The 15,652-nt window shown below is 41.2% G+C and overlaps 1 protein-coding gene across 1 annotated transcript in view; it reads left to right on the top strand.

Moving 5' to 3' along the window:
* LOC144968272 (baculoviral IAP repeat-containing protein 7-like) overlaps positions 1-15,652 on the top strand; it is a 31,018-nt gene that overhangs the window by 78 nt on the left and 15,288 nt on the right. Inside the window, exons 1-3 of the mRNA XM_078906464.1 lie at positions 1-1,689; positions 2,211-2,380; positions 13,054-13,108. The exon at positions 1-1,689 is cut by the window's left edge and continues 78 nt beyond it. Coding sequence (XP_078762590.1) covers positions 504-1,689; positions 2,211-2,380; positions 13,054-13,108 — 1,411 coding nt within the window. The 5' untranslated portion in view covers positions 1-503. The remainder of the gene's footprint in view (positions 1,690-2,210; positions 2,381-13,053; positions 13,109-15,652) is intronic.

The raw sequence follows: 15,652 nt of genomic DNA, 5'->3' as shown, positions 1-15,652 counted from the left end.
CAATAAGTTTCTAATTAGTGCAAGGAGGCCAGAATGTTAATCAAATATAATTTCTGCCACATCTAGTGATCTAATTTCTGATACGCCAATATTCCATTAAATTATGACTGGTGGATCACGAAATCAGACATAAATGAAGATGAACGTCAAAGAATTCTGCATAATAACACTAGAAACACAATAACACTGAAACTGAAACTGAAACCGGAATATCCAATCACAAAATCCTCTACCCTTTTATTTGTTGACACTTCTTTAATTCATTCTTCTCGCAGCCTCTAAGTTTAGCTTTCGAACCTCCTGTCAGTTATTGTCTTGCCGTTCTTCTATCGATTAAGTTTTCAAAACTACAAATATAAATATGAAAGACTTCGTTCGAGTTCGAGTCCTGTTCAGTAATTTATTGATCAACCTCAACCAACCTAAATCTGAATCCTAACCAACCAACCCTTACTTAATACCAACACATTATCATTATCCGCCAGCCACATCACGATTGAATCATGGCCGTGACAAACGCTTGTCGTGAACCTGAAGCTGATCTCTCAAAGGAAATCATTCGGATAGGAACTTTCACTGGATGGCCAGGAGAAGATGGAAATCAATCAAGCAAACCAGGCCCCTTGGCATTAGCTGAAGCTGGGTTTTATTTTACTGGTAATGGGGATGAAGTGAAATGTTTTTCTTGCAATGTTTCATTTAAAAAGTGGGAAAAGCACAACATTCCAAACGTCATTCATGCAACAATCAGTCCCCAATGTCCATTTATAATGGAGAAAGGAGCTTCCAACAAAAGAGTGTTCGTGCCTGAGGATAGAGAGTATAATGCAATACTCAAATTATTGGATCAAATCAGTCATAAAACAATTCGCCAAAGTCAATGCAATCCAGCCTTCTCATCTTCTTTGATTTGTGACAGTTTAAGAATTCTCTACGGTGAGAGCATGCTTGCTGACTCAAGGAGGGCAAGAGCCAGACCAGGTTCCAGTACAAATGATGCAAGATCATCTTCTAGTTCTCCAGCTCGACCTTCCATGTCCAAAGAAACTAGAGTAAGGGGAGGCAAAAGAGGGACTCGCACAGCAAGTCAAAGCAGTATTCCAGAGTCACCTCCTCCATCTCCTGAGTGCAGCAACAATGTACTCCGAACTGCAACTGGCAATACAAACAGCACCACTTCAACATTGATGCCAAATATGGACCGCCCTCAGTTTCAACGAACTCGGTCATACATTCCAGATCCCCGTGTATCGCGATCTCATTCAGAAACAATTGCCAATCGACAAACTTCAAATCCTGGGATGGATCATGCTGAGTATCAGGAGTCAGAGCAGGCTCGTCTTGCAACATACAGCCAGTGGCCATCTATTAGAGGTTCATCTCCAAGAGAATTTGCTCAGGCTGGATTCATTTTCCTTGGACAACCTGACAGAGTGCAATGTGTGTTTTGCAGTGGAATACTACGCAATTGGAATGATAATGACGTACCAATGGAGGAACACAGCAAGCATTTCCCACAATGCTCCTTTGTAAAAGAGTATCTCTCATCAGCTGTGAACATGGCCAAGTTGCGACATCCAAAATACAGAACAGAGCATTCACGCCTCAGCTCATTCACAAATAAGAACTGGGCAAATGGAAACATACCATCACCACAAGAGTTGTCTAAAGCTGGATTCTTTTATGTGGGTAAGAATATAAAATATTTTAAACAGAAAACTATAAACATATGTGAGAAAACAGTTTTACTGTGTGAAGGTTGGTAAATTAAGTTTCCTCACTCTTTCCTCATAATCTAGCGATCCTAGTCCAGGCAACTGTTTTGTGGCCTTCCTTTGCACACCACTCAGCAACATTATGATGCGAATGAACTCGACCTCCCTCTTATCATTGTTATTGCTTTTATAACGCCAAATGAGTGACTGGTTATCTATCACATTATGGCCCGGGACCCTTGTAAAGCGCTTTGAGCACATTTAATGGATATTGCGCTATATAAAAAAGCTTAAAAAAATAATAATAATCAAATCGAGCGTACTCAGATTGTTTTTATGCCTCTCCATCTTGTCAGTTTATCCACATGCTGGAAGAGAAAAGAGGTTAAGTATTTAGGAAGATTTGCTCTTCTTTTTGACCTCCCTCCAGTAAATGATCCCACACCTTATGATATTTAATTGTGTTTAACCACCACTGTCAACTTCCTTTCACAGGACATGGTGACAGTGTAAAATGTTTTTTCTGTGATGGAGGCCTGAGGAATTGGGAGTCAGATGATGATCCCTGGCAGGAACATGCACGGTGGTTTCCAAGCTGTGGCTATGTCAAGCAGGCTAAAGGCAAAGCTTACATTGAATCGGTTATAAAAAACACCAACATGGCTGTGAGTTGATTTATAGTCTCTCTTTGTAACTTAAAGATATTATAAATATTATATATATTATTTTAATCAATTTATATTGAAAATAACTCGATATTACTTAAAGTGGACATTTAAATAGAAGAGAATTTCCACTTTAATCAAATTCGAATTTGTTAGTTCCAGATCTATTTTTTTTTTTTTTAAACCATACTTTTAGATAAGAACATCTCACAAATAGATTGGTATAAATATTTAAAGAAATTCACATCAATTCTAAAGCATTTTAAATTGACTTTCTGAGAAATAAGGATGGGAATAAAACATTTTGGGTTGATACATATTTACTTATTCGATCTCTGACTATTTTCCCCAAAATATTCAGAACTGTAGGGAATAATATCCCTTGTTGTGTTGTGTGTTTGTGTTTTGGTGTGTAGTATCTCGATCGAGGCTGTTGTGAGTTGTTGTCATGATATTCCGTTTGTGATTGTGACGTCATATCTTGTTACCACAGTATATAAGCCGCAGTCACCGCATGCTCGCCCTCTTTGACCATTTGAATCTACAGCAAACGTTCCTAACGGATAATCAAAATCTAGGTATGTGTACTTAGTAAATCGGGAACTGCCCACTTCGGTGGAGATTCATGCCTCGGGCATATTATTTATTATTTTATTTTCTCATCGTGAATGAGATGTAAAAATTTATTCACGACAATTGGCGCTGCGACTAATAAAGTTTTACAATTTTCACTGTGGTTTTAGTGTAACTGTAAAATTTCGAACCCTGCCATGAAAATCGTGCATGGAGACACCACGTGCATGGGCACGGGAATTAGTTTCATAAAAAAAAAAAGAGTTCTGTAAACAAGTCCGTCGTTAGTTAGCATTGTTCTAAAATTTCAACGGATTATGTTTAGATGCGCCGCGATATTTTTCCTCTGGATTACATGGGAGTTGGTGGATGCTACCCAACCAGAGAGGTCTTAACTGCTATTTCTGCAGCTATTCGCCGTTTTAGGGGTCGGCAATTCTCAACTAATTATCAGTATTTCAGTGATTTAACTGCGATAATATTTAGAGAGATTTTCACTCTACAAAAAAGGAACAAAATATTGGTGAGTACGTTTCCCATTTTCATTGAATTGTTATTTGGAAATGCTTTAAATGACTAGGAGATGAGACCTACTATGCATTATTCCTTATAACTATCTGCTGATCTGGTGAACCACTCATAAAATAGGTGTCATGGTGTTTTTACTTACACAAGAAGTCGTGGTCGATGTCTAAACTCCTGAGTTTAATAAATCATGACCTACCATGCATACAGGGTAGGGTGCTTATCTTTTATGCATGAGACTAGAGTCTCAATGACTGCTATCTGGAGTACTATTCCTATGCATTGCATGGCTCCCAGATTGCTGGTCAATTACCTCTATCTCTAGTTCTTAAGTCAACAGTAAATGGACTCAACTCAGGTAGACTAGCTAACTAGTCTCTAAGCTGTAAGTGATAACACCAGAAGATTACAACAGAGGTCGAAGTCTATGTCTAAACTGAGTTAATCAAGACCCACCATGCATACAGGGTAGGGTGCTTATCTTCTATGCATGAGACTAGAGTCTCAATGACTGCTATCTGGAGTACTATTCCTATGCATTGCATGGCTCCCAGATTGCTGGTCAATTACCTCTATCTCTAGTTTTAAAGTCAACAGTAACTGGACTCAACTCAGGTAGACTAGCTGACTAGTCTCTAAGCTGTAAGTGTTAACACCAGAAGATTACAACAGAAGTCGAAATCTGTCTAAACTGAGTTTAATCAAGACCCACCATGCATACAGGGTAGGGTGCTTATCTTTTATGCATGAGACTAGAGTCTCAAGGACTGACATCTGGAGTACTATTTCTATGCATTGCATGGCTCCCAGATTGCTGGTCAATTACCTCTATCTCTAGTTTTAAAGTCAACAGTAACTGGACTCAACTCAGGTAGACTAACTAGACTAAGTTGTAAGTGATAAACCTAACTAGCTGACCAAGCTACACAGGCGGCTAGTTGGGTCTCACCAGACAGAAGCGTTCATCTTAACTTACATGCTCCTAACTACCCCTATTAATTATTGGACGTTTCCCTGAAACTCTTTCCGTCCAATATGTGGGACATTTAGCTCACAAATTACCTGTCCCAGTCACCAAATTGTCTACATACCCCAATCTAATATGACAAGAATAGAAAACCCTAAATTGTCACAAAGTTGGCTATGGCCTAGATTCAATCCATGTGAGCAATTTCACTGAGACAAAATCTATTCATATTGTTTCAGTTCATTTAAAATGGATTCAAAAATCATGATCAACTCAATCTCATCCAAAGATCTTGCCAGATCTTCATTGATCAGCAAGTCACTGGCTCGCAAAGTGTTAGACCTGCGTGCTCAGAAGGGTTTTTTAACTAGAGACGATTTGGAAGATAAGGTTGCTAACATCAAAATGTTAGATCTTTTTGATTTTGCGGTTCCGTCTACCGGTGCTTGGGTAAATCCTGAGGAACCAGCTGCCGCAGCTTCCCAGGCTAGTACCCGGATAAAGCATGCCGTTGGATAACTTGAGTAGCAGTAACGTAGACCTGCGGGGTGAACCGTTCGAACCTAAAAACCTCGCTCGACGAGCCGTTTCGCAACCCGAAATGGTTGCTACTGATAAGTCGCGAGGAAAGGCGATTGATGCTTCAGGTGCAAATCAAAATGGCGATATGAGACCTTTCCCACGTGAAGAGTTTCATGACTCACCAAGCATGTCACGCCGAGCAACCTTTCCGCTGTCCGATCAAGAAGGGGTGCCTTTTTCACAGGGGGGTAAACTTGGTCAGGATCCCTTTAAGGGGGATCTCCAAGGTAAAGGTTATGACCCGGTGAATATTTGCAAGAGGGATCCCTACAGAGGAAGATGTAGCACCAATGCACATGAGAGAGGAACAAAGTAGTAGAAGAGATCCAGTAAGGCAAAGTAGGACAGCGCATACGAGGCCATCAGGAAGGATGCCCCCGATGTACGGTGATGTCCAAAATGTGATTGATAGGTACAACGAACGTCCGAGGTGGAGAGACGAAGCAAGACAGTTGCCATATCGTGACGTCCTGTTTGCATCCCGCAACCCTGATAACAAGCCCAACTATGAGATGCCAAATGAATACTCATACATGCTTCCCCCATCCAGAGTGCAGCTACCAAGATCAATATCGTTTGATGGAACTGGAAGATGGGACACATTCGTATACAGTTTCCAAAATTTTTTGAAGTATCACGATATCCAGCACCTTCGTGATCAACTGTATTTCTTAAACTTAGCATTGGAGGGAAAAGCCGCGGATTACCTATCGCGTATCCACCAATCAACAGTCTTCATAAATATTGAGGAAGCATATGGGGCTTTAAGGAATAGATTTGGCGGCCAACAACTGCAACATGCAGCATTGATACAATTCAACAGTACCATCCAGGCCGAGGAGGAGGATGTTCTGGACTACACAGACAGACTGTGGGAACTGGCACTCCAAGCTTTCCCAGGACAATCCCCACACCACTTGGAGGCACAAGTAGTGGCCCATTTTGTGACGGGGCTAAATGATATAAAAGCTGCACAATATATCGCATGTCAAGAATGTGCCACCATGGATCAAGCCCTTCGAACCTATAAGCTATTTAGGAACTCTCAACAAACTGGATGGCGTTCACGAAGAGATAAGGCAAGCACCTCTGGAAACACAGTACGATTCAGAGAGCCTACTATCCAAGCGGTGAATCGCTATGAGCCAGAAACAGAGTCAGATTCGGAAGAGCTTGATGATTATAACTGTGTTAGAGCAGTGACTCGCAACTCTACCAACAGGGCAGCAGGCGCTCAACAAAGGTCGGACAGCAGTGTGGAAATGATGTTTAAGAAAATGCTAAGCATGCATGAACAGACTCTAAACAAATTAGATACCTTGATCACACTCCAGTCTCAAGTTTTGGAAAGGTTCCAGGGAGATGCCCGGCGCACACGCCCAAGATCACGCTCTAATTCCCCATCTCCAGGCGCTTGTTTTACTTGTGGAAGTCAAGACCACTTTGCCAGAGAATGCCCAAAGAAAGGTCCTGTGAAGGAAGACAAGACGCCAAAAGGGCAGGGATCAATTTAAGCCCGCAGTTGATCCCACTCCAGACAAGGGCAGACAGGGAATACCAAGTTTCTGACATGCAACATACTGATGCCGCCATAGACGAACAGAAACAGGAACATAAGGAGAAGAATAATCCCTCTTACTCAGATAATACAGCCCGTCGACCCTATCGAAATCCTGAACAATTACAAAACGGTGAGGATTATATCTGCATTGCAAGGCTACAATCGGAATCCGCCTTAAACGTCTACTGTAGAATTGAAAACATTCCAGTCCAAGCAGTTGTAGACACAGCAGCAGATGTCACTATCATATCGGAGAGCGTCTATGATAAATTGAAACCTCCACCCACCTGTACAAAAACTATCAAGATGTATGCAGCTGGCAAAGATCAGAGTTTCTCCGCAAGACTGGTTGGCCCAATACAGTTTAGACTAGGGGAAACATACCTGCTCATCCATCTCTATGTTGCACCAATATTCGACCCAATGCTGTTGGGAATGGACTTGTTGAAAAGACTTAAGGTTAAGATTGATGTGGAAAATCAACTACTACACTGTCCAGGCCAAGTCATCCCTCTGGCAACAAGAAAATTAGCGAACCATATTAGGTGTGATACAATACAACCCCATTTACCGGTTGACAATAGAAGCCAAGTAGTTGCCAACGTTGTCTTATCTAGTAAAATTGTTATCCCAGCCCAATCAGAGTTTATTACAAGCATCAAGTTGGATGATATACCCATGTCACCTTATATGTACTTAGAGCCACACAGAGACCTACCTGTTTTAGTGGGCCAGGCCGTGTATGTGACAAGAAAAGACATTGTGGTGTGTTGGATCAATCCAGATGATAAATGTTCTCTCAAGAAAGGGACTGAGATTGGACAATTGTTACCCCTGGAAGAAAGGGACATATTAGACTTGGAATTAAATGACTCGCATGATACAAGAGGAATAGAGAAATGCAAAATCTCCTCTACAAACCGAGAGTTGGGCTACTCCATATCAAGCACTTCTTGCCAAGCCTCCCAATTACCAGAAGTACTTCGTGATCTCTGGGAGAGAGCTACACAAGTTTTGGATAAAGAGACACGGCAAGGTGAAGCAATTGCTAATGGAATATCAGGATATCTTCGCAAGTAGTGAATTTGATCTCGGAAAATTCCAAGCAATTCAACATCATATTGATACCGGAGAAGCGAAGCCAATTAAACTAGGTTTGCGTCGCACCCCTGTACATTTCACCAGAGAAGAAGATGAAATGCTAGAAAAAATGCTTAAAGCAGGAGTCATACAACCCTCAAACTCGAGCTGGGCAGCGGCACCTGTACTTGTGAGGAAAAAGGATGGATCAGTACGTTGGTGTATTGATTACAGGGCACTCAATAATGTCACAAAGAAAGATGTCTTCCCGCTACCCTTCATGTCTGAATGCATTGACGCACTGGAAGGTAACCTCTGGTATTCAAAGTTGGATTCTAACTCCGCTTATTGGCAAGTCCCAGTTCATAAAGACTCCAAGCACAAGACGGCTTGTCGGACCCGCCAGGGACTCTTTGAGTTCAATAAACTTCCATTTGGACTATCCAACAGTCCAAGCACATACTCTAGGGTCATTAACCTGGTACTTAGAGGGTTAAACTGGAAAAGGGTGCTAGCTTTCCTTGATGATACACTTGTTCTGGGTAAGTCTTTTAGCGACCATATTTCAAACCTAGAACTGGTTTTTCAGCGTTTCCGCCGTTTTGGGCTAAAATTGAAACCCAAGAAATGCGACCTATTTAAACAAGAAGTGGAATTCTTGGGAAGGAAGGTAGGTAGGAATGGCATGATGTTAACTAATGCTTCAATTGAAGTGATCAAAAACTGGCTTCCACCTACCTCCATCAAGGAAGTAGAACGGTATGTCGGGTTAATTAATTTCCACAGGGCCTTTATAAAGGACATGGCAAAGATCATGGAGCCGATCACAAGGTTGCTGAAGAAGAAACAATTTTACTGGGACCTGGAACAGCAACAAGCGTTTGATCACTCCAAGGCACTTCTTTGCACACCACCAGTCCTAGCAATCCCTGTTTCACAAGGCCATTTCATACTCGACACCGATGCATCTGATGTTGCGATAGGTGCAGAGCTCCTCCAAGTACAAGATGGAGTAGAGAGAGCCATATCCTATGGAAGTTTTACCCTAACCCCCCAACAAAGGAACTACTGTACCACCAGAAAGGAATTGTTAGCAGTTGTCAGGTTTACCAACCACTTCAGACATTATTTGTTGGGAAAGGAATTCCTCCTGTGCACAGATCATAGAAGCCTCACCTGGCTGATGAATTTTAAGAGACCAGAAGGCCAACTTGCTAGATGGTTAGAGGCTATCAGTATTTTCTCCATGAAAATTGAACATAGACCTGGGGCTAAACTCAAGAATGCAGATGCGCTGTCAAGACCACCAGATGCAGCCACATTTTGTCCTCACTATGCAGAAACAAAAGACTTGACAGAACTTCCTTGCGGTGGATGCAATTATTGTACCAGGATACATGGAATATGGACAAAATTTTCAGATGACATAGATGATGTGGTCCCCTTACCCACAGTGCAACCCGAAGATAAGAAGCCTAATCATGACAGATTAACAGCGGGTATCCGCATTGTGATTCGAGATCTTTCCAGTACCCACCCATATAACCAGATAGACCCTGGAGATGTCATCATTAAGACAAAACAAGAATGGAAAGAAGCACAAACCAAAGACCCTAGCGTAGTGTTCCTAGTCGATTGGTTGAAGGACAAATCATCACCGCCCCATGCAGACCTCAGGCTTGCTAACGCTGCTCAAAAATACTACTGGCTAAATAGGAATCTTTTCTACTTACAAGATGACCTCATCTACAAAAGAGCGGATGAAGGGAGAGACCTATTAGTAGTACCCCCAAGTTTGAAAGAAGAGGTTTTAAACTTGTGTCACAGCATCCCAAGTGCAGGACATCAAGGAGTACAACGAACGAAATTGAGAGTTAAGGGATCCTATTTCTGGTATAAGCTTTCTAGAGATGTCAAGCAATATGTTCAAGGCTGCTCAGCGTGCAACCAAAACAAACATGGAAATAAAATGCACCGACACCCATTAGTACAAGACCATGCAGGTATACCAATGGAGAAAGTGCATATAGATTTCCTAGGACCCTTGACTAAGACCCGAGATGGTAATGAGTACATCCTCGTAATCGTAGATCAATTCACCAAATGGATTGAATGCATACCTCTACCCTCACAGGGAGCAGAAATAACTGCAAGAGCAGCAGTAAATGATTTTTTTTCAAGATTTGGATACCCTTTGGAATTAGTGTCAGACCAAGGTAGAAATTTCGAGAGCAGTCTTTTTAAGGAGATGTGTAGGCTCCTCCATATTAGAAAGATACGCACCACCGCCTACAGACCATCCGCCAACGGCCAAGCAGAACGGATGAATAAAACACTGATGGCAGCAGTAAGAAGCTTCATTCAAGCAAAGCCAAATACCTGGGATGAATACGTGCCACTGATTGCATCCACCATCCGCAGTTCAGTCAACCGGCATACAGGCTTTACACCAAATAAACTGATGTTGGGAAGAGAGCTAAGAACTCCGAATGACCTAGTAACCCCTGGACCAAGAGAAGAGGGCAAAATCGCAGATGAATATGTTCAGCAGCTACAAGGAAGCTTAGAATATGCCCATGAGACTGCTAGAAAGACATTGAGGACGGAATTAAAAAGGATGAAACTGGACCATGACCTGAACGCTCATGTTCACACCTTCCAGAGGGGCGATGCTGTTTACCTCCTTAACAGAAAGGGTGGGAAATCCAGGAAGCTGAAACCAGTTTGGATAGGTCCTGCCATTGTAATGACTGTTCTCTCTCCTTTCATCTATAAAATAAAATTGAGGAACAAAGAACTGAAAGTGGTCAACCATGATAGTCTCAAAACATGCAATGACCGTTCTTTGCCAGTGTGGATAGAAAATGAACAGCAGTCCATAATAACAGGTAAGGCCCAGAAATATTGCGTTTGCAATCAGCCCGACGATGGCGATACCATGATCCAATGCGATAATTGTTTTGAGTGGTATCATGGACGGTGCATGAATTTAACTGATTATCAAATGAGTCGGGTAAAAGAATTCTATTGTCCATGTTGCCAAACCCAAAGTTAAACAGGTTATAATTGACTAATTCCATCTCTCATTATGCAGCATCATGGACCGCCGCACAGAAAGCCGGGTAATTCAGCTGATGGCTGAGTTTCAGGCCTTTAGAGATGCTAAGGGGCCACCAAGAGACAATGGAAGGGGACGTGGCCAGGGCCGGCGGAGAGGGAGAGGAAGAGGAAGGCAAGTTTCCCCACAGAGAGGACCCTCGTACTCCCGCCGTCGGGACTCCAGGTCCCGACATCAACGAGATAGGCCCTATGATTACCGGCCAGAGCCTCACCACCACCAAGCCTCAAGGTCTGACAAAAGTGCGGCCCAAGGAAGGAGGCCGGAAAGACCCCCTATCAACCCCGACCTGTTGATACCAGGGCTGCGCCCTCGGGAGCACGGGTCATGAGGGGTGAAACCCTGTCTGATAGCCATTCAGACAGTGGTGGAAGGGCGGCCAGGAGGAGCAAGGCCAGGAGGGAGCAGATGAAACTCCTTCAGAAGGAGAACTTGACCCTAAAGGGTTCCCTGGCCTGCCTCCAGAAAGACCTGGAGGAAACGAAGACGGAGCTCGCCCGCTTGAAATCGGAGGTGGGGTGTCTTCAGTTGAACAAACCCATGGACGATCTTCTCATGGATTTGTCCGACCAGGAAGGTAAGTGTGTTGGACTAGTAGATGCCCACTTCCATTTGGACCGATGGCATAAAGCTAAGGGAAAGAGGAACCTTCTAGACATGTTAAAACAACTCCTGATGTACCATGTCGCACCCAACCCGGCAGTAGACCTGCCTCTTTTAAGCGGAATAATAGTTTACTGCGATCCCTTAAGTTTCCCTTCAGAGAGCGAGCTCAGAGCACTGACATGCAAATTCCCTAACTTTGGGATAGCTGTAGGTATCCACCCATCCCACGCTACCCTAAACATGCAAGCGTTGTCAGCAGCTAGGGATAAGATAAAAAACCTAAACCAGCTGGACATGATTCATGGGTTAGGAGAAATTGGGTTCGATTGGACAAAACGGGGCACTAGGAAAGAGCAAGAGTTTCTAGTGGAGAGCCTTATTGTTGGTGCAAACCCCAGAAACCAATTATCTTGCATGTCAGGGGGAAAGAGTCTGATATATTTGGGAACAAGGCATATACGCACTGTTTAGAATTTCTTTCTCAGAGACTATGTAGAGAACAATTCATTCAGTTGCATTGTTTCTCAGGTAACAGTACCACCCTACACAGATGGCTAAATATTTTTCCCAACACTTTCTTTAGCTACTCTGGTTTAGTCAGAAACTTTGGGCTGGAACAAATAAAAGCAGTACGGGAAACCCCGAGCAACAGGCTCCTGCTTGAAACAGACTCCCCCTACCTGCCATTTCATCCCCATATTAGACATAACCATCCATATTACTTAGGGGAATCTGCTAAAGTCATTGCAGAATTAAGAGGCAGTAGTCTTAATGATATTTTGAAAGCCAACTCCAGAAATGTTAAATTTGCTTTTAAAATTAAAATATAATGGCTTTTTAATTGGTCCTTTGGATTTGCCGTAATGACCTGTACAAGGTATATTAATCTATGATTTATTGTTTTACAGGCGCCTAAAGGACACCCCCTTCCATGTACATAAATATGTATATACATAACCCAGGAGGAGAGGAGAATCCCCTGCTGATTTTTATTTTATTTCAAGCCTTTTTTTTTACAAGGAAGATCCATTTAATTTTTCAAGCTTTCAAGCCCCGGGAAGGGAGATTTTTTTGGTTTTGTTATTTCCCCCATTTTATGACTCGAGTGGAGCAACGCCTCATAAGGTAAGAAGTTTCTTATTTTTTGCTATAGGATGTCAAACTGGAGACTGAGGTTTGTTTTAGAAGGGGGAGGAATGTAGGGAATAATATCCCTTGTTGTGTTGTGTGTTTGTGTTTTGGTGTGTAGTATCTCGATCGAGGCTGTTGTGAGTTGTTGTCATGATATTCCGTTTGTGATTGTGACGTCATATCTTGTTACCACAGTATATAAGCCGCAGTCACCGCATGCTCGCCCTCTTTGACCATTTGAATCTACAGCAAACGTTCCTAACGGATAATCAAAATCTAGGTATGTGTACTTAGTAAATCGGGAACTGCCCACTTCGGTGGAGATTCATGCCTCGGGCATATTATTTATTATTTTATTTTCTCATCGTGAATGAGATGTAAAAATTTATTCACGTCAGAACTTTTGCTGTATGTGGCTAGTCTGCATTTGTTGTTTTCTTTTGATCTTTTCATTAGTTTTTGCAAAATGTCTTAACAAATTCACCTTGGTATAATGATATCCTCTATTCCCATTTATCCCCTGATTTTAGGAGTACCAAACAGCATCTGTAGATCAGACAAGTGTTAAAAGTGTTACTGGACAAGGTATGTAATAAAATACTTTTTAAGGCCTATCGAGCTTGAATTTATTTCAAGTTTTGTATTGTTCAATTTACAGTACCAATTGCTTATGTGCCCTTGGATAGGACACAAATCTAATAGTACATGCCTGTAAATCTTCCGTCTATTGTCAGATTTCTGACAGTACGATTTTGCTCTATAAGTGCTAATATTTTTTTAAAAAATAATAGTAAAAATAAAAGGAACTGTGTTTTCAGTCGACCAGTGGACTGAAAACACAGCTGTGTATTTAGACCTGTAAATTCTCAGTCAATTAACTGAAATCAGTCAATTTGTCAAATTCAAATATTTAAAAAAAGGAAAGAAAGAAAGAAATAAATAAAAAAAGAAAGAATTCACAAATCGTAGTCCATGACCGTAAAGTAATTAGGAGTGTTCCACAGCGCTACGCATAGCTCATGGGGACCGTTTATATTGACGATGTATATATTGCCAAGACTAAGCGACGCTTTTTATAAAAGGCGTGTCTGAACACTTCCCTGGGTATTTTCACACATCCTTCGTTAAATTATTTTTTCACTTTCCAAACCCGTCGTGATCCCAACTGTAGTCAATTTTAACTGAGCCACCGAGCGATAAATTTCACTGTTTCATCTAAGCCAAAATTGACCACATTTACCTGGCGAGTCTCAAAAGTATGATAAAGTAAATTGCGAATGCCGAAGTCCGTTATGTAGACACCTTCAAATCGAAAGTTAGGATAGATTGCTACAAGCACATTTCGATTGCCTCACGTTGTAAACAAACTGGTTGACCGTTTCTTCACTGATTGAGTACCTGATTATAAGGAACAATGGTAAGTAGCCTAATTAATTCCCGTGCAAATCAGGACGTTTTCTGCCATTGTTTTTCTCAAGCCCAAGCGAGCTTGCTGTTTTGTGGCGATTTACCTTCATTTCGATTCTTTGAATTTTTCCGCTACGCCTGCCGAAGTTTCTTCTTGATAATTCACTTCTTCTTAATAATTCAGTGTATTGGCCTGAAGTCATATTTATTTACGTTTTTTTTTTCTGTCATTTACTGATTGAAAATCAAGTTTGCTCATTGCTACATTATTCTAATGTTCTCACAATGGCTGAGCTGTTCGTGGATCGCAATTCAATTCAGACTTGTCGAGCATCGATAAAGATGTGAGGAATAAATTCAATTGGTCATGGCTAGAAGTTAAAGATGATAATGGTGATTATTTTTCTATGTCAAAAAAATTCCAGAGGCAGGAATATGACTTTGATGAAGTCATCTTTACCTATATGAATGACATGCTTATATAGCATTCCTTCTACATCAAATTATGGCAGTCATACTTCCAGTAAGAAATAACACCCACGATTTTAATATATTGTATTTATCACTCTCCTCTCCAATGATGCCCTTATTTTTAAAAAAATAATTGAATCTTCAGTTTGTCGAAGAATATTTTTATAGAGCTCATTTACAGGTCTAATTATATTTTAAACGTTTAAAATTACCTATAGTTTTCTGTGTTGGGTCTATTGATCAAGGAATTGAAAGTGGGTATTTTACTTATACACATACCATCAATAGTAAAACCTGTGTAGTTTTCTGTTCACCGATGATTGTCCTAGTGGCATGGTTATCTTGGTGTCTACAAAGATTTTGACCACATGATGACTGGTATATTCAGTCTTGTGGCTTGTTTTAATGAATTGAGTGGCTCGTGACTTCACTTGTAGAAACCATCGAGCCTTAAAAATAGTGTTTACATGTTTGTTGTCTTCTTAATAGAGTTCACTGTGTTAGACATAACTCATGGGCAGAATCTATGATAAACGCATTCACCTAATAGTCATCTTTGAGTGCACATGGCAAACTTAGTAAGTCAACCTCACAGTCACAGTTTGTGAGTGTTTATCACAATTGGATTCAGTAGTCTGATGTCACGCGCCCGGCAACGGCGGCCATCTTGGTTCTAAACAAAGAAAATCATTACTTTTTATTCTTCATGCTGGCTAGAACTTTGCATTCCCTTTTCATATGCCTTGTGATCAGAATGTGTAAAAGTCAAAACAAGATCAAATTGGTGGGGTTTTTTTCCTCTGGATACGCGTTTAAGCTCGCCGGAGAAATATTTCATACGGCGTCCGCTAGTTTAGAGCCAGTGTTACTAAGTTACCATACGTCATTAGGAGGGAAGTGACGTTACGACTGTTGAAGACTATTAACCAGTAGATTTTCGCCCAATCAAAACATGGAATTTGTGACACACCTTCACAAGTGTTCGGACAAACATAATAGGTTGTTTATAAAATGTGAACAAATTCGACCTCCAGCTGATCGTTGTTATTGTTTTTATATTGACAAATGGGTGACTAGTTATCACATGGTTTTCTCAATCATTAAAAACGTTTAAGTTTACACATAGTTTTCTGTGCTGATTCTACTGATCAAGCGGTAAAACAGTGGGTATTTTACTTAACACATACCATCGATAGTAAAACCTATGTAGTTTGCCGTGTCTACCAATCACTGCTATTGTTTATATGATGA

The sequence above is a fragment of the Berghia stephanieae genome, chromosome 3 (assembly GCF_034508935.2).
Source record: "Berghia stephanieae isolate SIO BIC M18660-M18661 chromosome 3, UCSD_Bste_1.3, whole genome shotgun sequence".
In the NCBI taxonomy this organism is placed as follows: Eukaryota; Metazoa; Mollusca; class Gastropoda; order Nudibranchia; family Aeolidiidae; genus Berghia; species Berghia stephanieae.
The sequence above is the reverse complement of the archived record's forward strand: the minus strand, read 5'-3'. Positions and strand labels throughout refer to the sequence as shown.